The following is a 5,627-nucleotide window of genomic DNA, read 5'->3' on the forward strand; positions in this document are numbered from 1 at the left end:
AATATTAAATTTATATTTTTCTTTTAAAATAAAGAGACTGATCTTGTTTGAGGACTCTAAAAAGGTATAAATTAGAATGATGCATTTTTTGCCAAATATTAATCTGATATTTTATACTCATACTGACATAATTTTTTATCATCCATAAATTAAGTACAGTAGATACAATTTTACAAAAACAGGAAAGGGATATTGTAGTATAAAAAAATCTAACTGACAATTTCCTCCTTTAAAAAACACATAGTTAAACAGAATACTGTAGCATTCCTCTTAGGCTTCTATTTTCACAGCTGAGGTAAGCTTGATTGCAAAGGTCTTAGTGAATCCAGAAAATGTTCTGGGAAAGCCAATGCAACTATGCAACTAGTATTTGTATGTTTTATAATTGCCAATTCATTATTTTGGATGACTCCCTAACTTAAGAATGTGGAGAAGTCGCTCTCTAATCTGTTTGGTGCGGACAGCATAGACTACTGGATTGAGGATTGGTGGGATGAGGAGGTAAAAGTTAGCTAAAAGGATATGGATATGGGGAGGCACATTATGACCAAAGCGGTGAGTGAGAGATGAAACAGCAATGGGGATATAGAAAACAAGAATAGCACAAATGTGAGAACCACATGTCCCTAGGGTCTTAAGCCTGGCTTCAGGGGTAGCCAATCCCATTACAGCCCTGAAAATCATCACGTAGGAGGCAGCAATGGCTAATGAATCCACAATCAATACCAAGAAACCAATTCCCATTCCATACAAGTTGTTGACTCTTGTGTTACCACATGCCAAGGTGACCACAGCCATGTGCTCGCAGTAAGAGTGGGCAATGATTTGGGTTCGGTAAAGAGGCAACCTCAGGCGAATCATTAGGGGTAGGGGTCCGATGTAGAGTACTCCTCGAAGGAGGGCAGCCAGGCCCAAATGACTCACTACGGCATTGGTGAGCACTGTGGTATGGCGAAGTGGATCACAGATGGCCACATAGCGATCATATGCCATGGCAAGAAAGATGCCTGACTCAACGGTGGCAAAACAGTGAACAAAGAACATCTGGGTTAAGCAGGCATCTGGGTCGATATTGTGGGCACCAAACCAGAAGATAGATAACAATTTGGGCATGGTAGAGGTTGACAGAACCAAGTCAATGATAGCCAACATGCATAGGAAGAAGTACATAGGCTGGTGTAGGCTGCGCTCCACCTTCACCACAGCCAAAATGGTGACATTCCCCACTACAGCCACCAGATACATAGAGCCGAAGGGGATGGAGAGCCAGATGTGCAGGGACTCCAGCCCTGGGATGCCAGTGAGCCAAAAGGAAGTAGGTACCAAGCAGGCATTGTTAGACATGAACATGCTTGAGCTTGTGAGATGTCCAGGAGAAAGAAGCTCTCAGAGGAGAGAAAATTAAATCTAAGAGGTATTCTTCTGGAAACTACTGGATGCTAGATTATTTCCATTAGGGAAAACTTGTGAAACCTGTAAAAGAGAAGAATTCTGAATGTCTACTTGAAAAATTGACATGTGTATTTTACAGGAGAACCTATTTATGAAAACACCCGCAAGTATGTAGAGAAACAGATGCTAAATTGCCCATTCCACTGGAAATGTACTCAAAATTGTTCCTCATTGACCAAGTAACTTTGCTTTGAAAAACATTTTCTGAAGTGGAAAAAACAAAAAAATTGTTTTAGTGTAGTAACTAGAAGTGCATATAATGTGTTTTGTCCTTTACATAAGTAATGCAATTGCTATTTATAGTGCCTATAAACTTTTTAAATCACTAATAGCAATAACACTGACTTCATTATAACTGCCTTAACTATCAAGTAATAACTGCTGATTTAAATTTCTGATTTTATACTAATGAAAAGTTGAGAACATCATTATGATAAAATTCTAAATCATTGGAAATACTTAAAATAATTTAAAATAATTATGACATTTGTAGAGGTTCTCATTTACTTGATGTAATGCCTACATCATTTTTACAGTGAGAAGATAGCAAGAAATAAATTATTCTTCCAAAATTTTATTAAAATGTGTGTCAGAATGTACATGTTTACAAAATTAGGAAAATTAAAAGATTATTATTTTTAAGGGCTTGTTTCTATCTTAGAAAATGGGCCAAGAGTGAGTGCATACCTAACCTGTGCAATGCCCTGAATTCAATTCTTAGCATTGTATTTCCCTCTTCACAGCACTACAAGTCAAGCCACTGAATATTGCTGTGCATAACGACGACAAAAAAAATTGGTCTGAGAACTATAAATATATAATATGGCCCAACTAGTGCTAATATAAATGACGTCTTTAGAGTCATTTAGACACTAAATATTTTCAAAGGAAAAAAGATTGTCTCAAGTTTTCCTAGACTTCTAGGAAGCACATAAAGACAAAAACACTTAAAGACTTAGACTCACAGCTCCTCTCCTATTGTTTCAAATTATAGCTAATGCTTAATTTAAGGACAGGCTTAATAAGACTGTTAAAATATCCATGAGGAGGATAGGGAATCCTATATTTGCTGGACAATCATGTTTTTTGCTGAGATCTTTCTTGGTTTTTACTCAAACTTTCATTCTTTGTTCTACAGACCCCAAAGGAGTAATTTGGATGCACTTTCATCACCAGGTTTCCCTAAAGCCTTATATAAGTCTACACGCAGTTCAAATATCCATGCCAAAAATTATAACTAGCAATTGTATACCTATAGTAAGCAAACATAAATTAAGCCTTTTAAAAAAAACAGAGGGATTTATAATTCATGTACCAACACAATTAACTTTTTACAAGTTCACTCTTATTTCTTGACCAGACATTAAAAGCCTAAAAGTTTTTAAACTTAATATGAAGGGACACTTGGAAATCATTTAATTTAAAACATGCTAATCTTTCATTTAAATTTAAAACATGCTAATCTTCCATTTTATACCCAAGGAAGTAACTTTACACTTAAAATGTGGATCTATCAGAAAAGGGAAAGAGGTCCTGGGAAGCAGCATTGCAGTCGCAGTTCAGGGCACCAGCTTAAAAACATTTTTATCCAGGGCTTTGTCTTACGGTTTGTTCATCTGAAAGCCTTTATGGAGAGGATTAACTGTAAAGGATAGCTATAAAATAAAACAAGCTTAAGACTCTTAGCAGATGGAAATTTCTGTTCTACAAGTAGCAACAGTTGCTACAAGTCCTCCTGTGTTGTCTTATGAGGCAGAAACACAGGAAATCTTTGAGGATGCCATCAAAGAATTATAGATAAGGAGCAGAAATTTAAGAGGATGGCTGGTCAGTATGCAATATTATCTTGGTTTCAGTCATTGTTTCCACCAGTGCTGGTGGGGATGCTGAGAAAAAGGAGCATGCATCCACTATTGGTGGGAATGTCATCTGGTTCAGTTTCTCTATAGAAAACAGTATATCGATTTAAAAAATAAAAGAAAAAAACAGGAATTGAGCTTCCCTGTGACTCAATGATTCCACCTCTTGGCATCTATCCCAAAAGACCCAAAATTATATTTTGAAAAAATATTTGTACTCATATGCTAACTGCTATGATATTCACAATAGCCAAGATTTGTTCTTAGAGTTGGTTTTTTAAAATTAGTGCTCCAAGAAACTGGCATATAATATATATGTATATATAGTGTACTATTTGGCTGTAAGAAAAAACAAAATCTTGTATTTATTCCTTTCCTTGTGACGTCATTACATCCCTCAGAATGATAGTCTCTATTTTAAACCATGTAGTAGCAAATGACAAGATGATAGCTCATGTGGACTATAAATAAATCTAGTAAGAGAATCAAAAGTGGTCAGTGATAACAGACCTGAGAACAGGACAGCAGAACTGAGTTGTTTGCCTTAGTGCCAAATTGAGGCAACAGTTACCTACCAATTTAGCAATTTTAAACTAGGTTGTGGCATTTATGTTTTTTTACTTTACCTATATATAATATTGCAGAGAAATATTTTGTCTCATCCCACATAGGCATCCTTACCTTAGAAGTGTTGCCTACATTTTTAAAGATATGTAATCTTGACATTCCTTTTATTTTCTATTAAAAAAAGTAATTTCCTAATCACAGGTAAAAGGAGTGATAACACATAAAGCAGTCCTAAAGAAGTAACTGCTTACAAGTGTGTGCGTGTTGCACATAAATGTCAAATGTTAGGACACCTGATACATTAAATAGGTGCCATCTCCCCTTATCACTTAGATTTGTCTTAGTTCTTTATCTCCTCCTATAGGATAAGGACATATTTCTATATTATGGTGATTCTATATCTTCTCCCACAGTATAAATCCTATAATATAAAGAGCCCTGCTTATAGTGTAAGAATCAGTGTGGGAGAGAGGTTTGTCTGACCAAAGAGAAAACAGGAGTATAAGTTGGTCTGAATTATGAGTTAAGAGGTCCAATCAGGTAGAAATAGAGTAAGTTGGGAAGTCTTACAGGAGAAGTCTCTGCTGTTTGATATTCTCCATGGTAAAGATTGGACTGTATACTTTTGGCTAGATTTGAGAAGAAAATTCCTGGTTGCAGCAAGTGATAAAAATCATTTTCAGAAGTTGAAGCCTTCCAGTGACTTTGCCCCCACCGCCTTCTTAAATGTACATACCCTTTGGGGTGTTGTACAGAGTCCTAGCTCTGTCTAATGGTGATCACCACTTGTCCGAATGCTTGGATAAATTTTGACCAAAGGTAAAACCTTGTGTTAATCTCTTCAATTTTCTCCTGTGTCCCCTCTAAAACTAGGTACTGAAAATAGCCAGTTATTTCCCAGGTGATACTCAGGGCTCTTCCCATTGGGTCCTAAGTTGGTTCCCCTTGGGAGTAATCTTTGCTCCTCAACCTACTTTACCTCCCAAGACTAATCCCCTTTAAACTCTCCTGTTTAAAGTATGTGTTGAAAATAAATGGAAGAGTAGGATTAAAGTATCTAAAGACTTCAGGGAATGGGGATAGAGTTCACAACCAATATGAAATGCTTTTGTTGTCAACCATTCAGAACATTAATAAAGTTCTTTGTATAATCCATATTTTATACTAATGAAAATAAATTATAAACACTATAAATATCACAAATGTGAATTTTTACTACAAATATTTCTAAGTAAACACAAAAAAGTAAGAGCAGAATGAACAATAGTCACCAACATTCAATTTTGTGGTTACTTTAGTCTTCCATCACTTTGGAAAGTATGGGTATCAGACTTTTCTATAATACCAAGAAGCACAGACATTTGTTAATATCCTCTTTCCGCTCAACCTTAAGATTGAATCATAAAAGGGTAGTTAAACTATTGTGCAGGTTTCATGAATTATGTTGTCCAAATAATTTTTCGAGTATTCTACCTATTTCCGTTTTACCCAGAGGAGAATTCATTTTATAAATCTCAATAAAAAGTTATTATGAATAAACAAAACAAACGAAAACCCTAATATTTCTTTTATTTTGATTTTTATACATTTTCTTTTCATAAAGTAGTTCACAATAGTTCATTACAGGTACTATTCAAACACCCACCCCATCAGCGAGCATTTTCCCACCACGATAAGAGAGTAGTGTGTGAAGGTTGTTATATTTCATTCTGGAGTCATTTAAACCCGTATATAAGAGAATATAAGCAA

The 5,627-nt window shown here is 35.5% G+C and overlaps 1 protein-coding gene across 1 annotated transcript; it reads right to left on the reverse strand.

The window, feature by feature from the left end:
* Positions 1–396: 396 nt before the first annotated feature.
* Positions 397–1,350, reverse strand: LOC101547991 (olfactory receptor 52M1-like). Its single transcript, XM_004618289.2, has one exon. The coding sequence runs from the start codon at positions 1,348–1,350 to the stop codon at positions 397–399; it is 954 nt and encodes a 317-aa protein (XP_004618346.2).
* Between the last annotated feature and the right edge of the window lie 4,277 nt (positions 1,351–5,627).

Source organism: Sorex araneus, chromosome 6 (assembly GCF_027595985.1).
Source record: "Sorex araneus isolate mSorAra2 chromosome 6, mSorAra2.pri, whole genome shotgun sequence".
Taxonomy (NCBI): domain Eukaryota; kingdom Metazoa; phylum Chordata; class Mammalia; order Eulipotyphla; family Soricidae; genus Sorex; species Sorex araneus.

Bases quoted from the DNA above. Each gene is read 5' to 3' on its own strand.
- LOC101547991 (XM_004618289.2), bottom strand. From the start codon at position 1,350: ATGTTCATGTCTAACAATGCCTGCTTGGTACCTACTTCCTTTTGGCTC.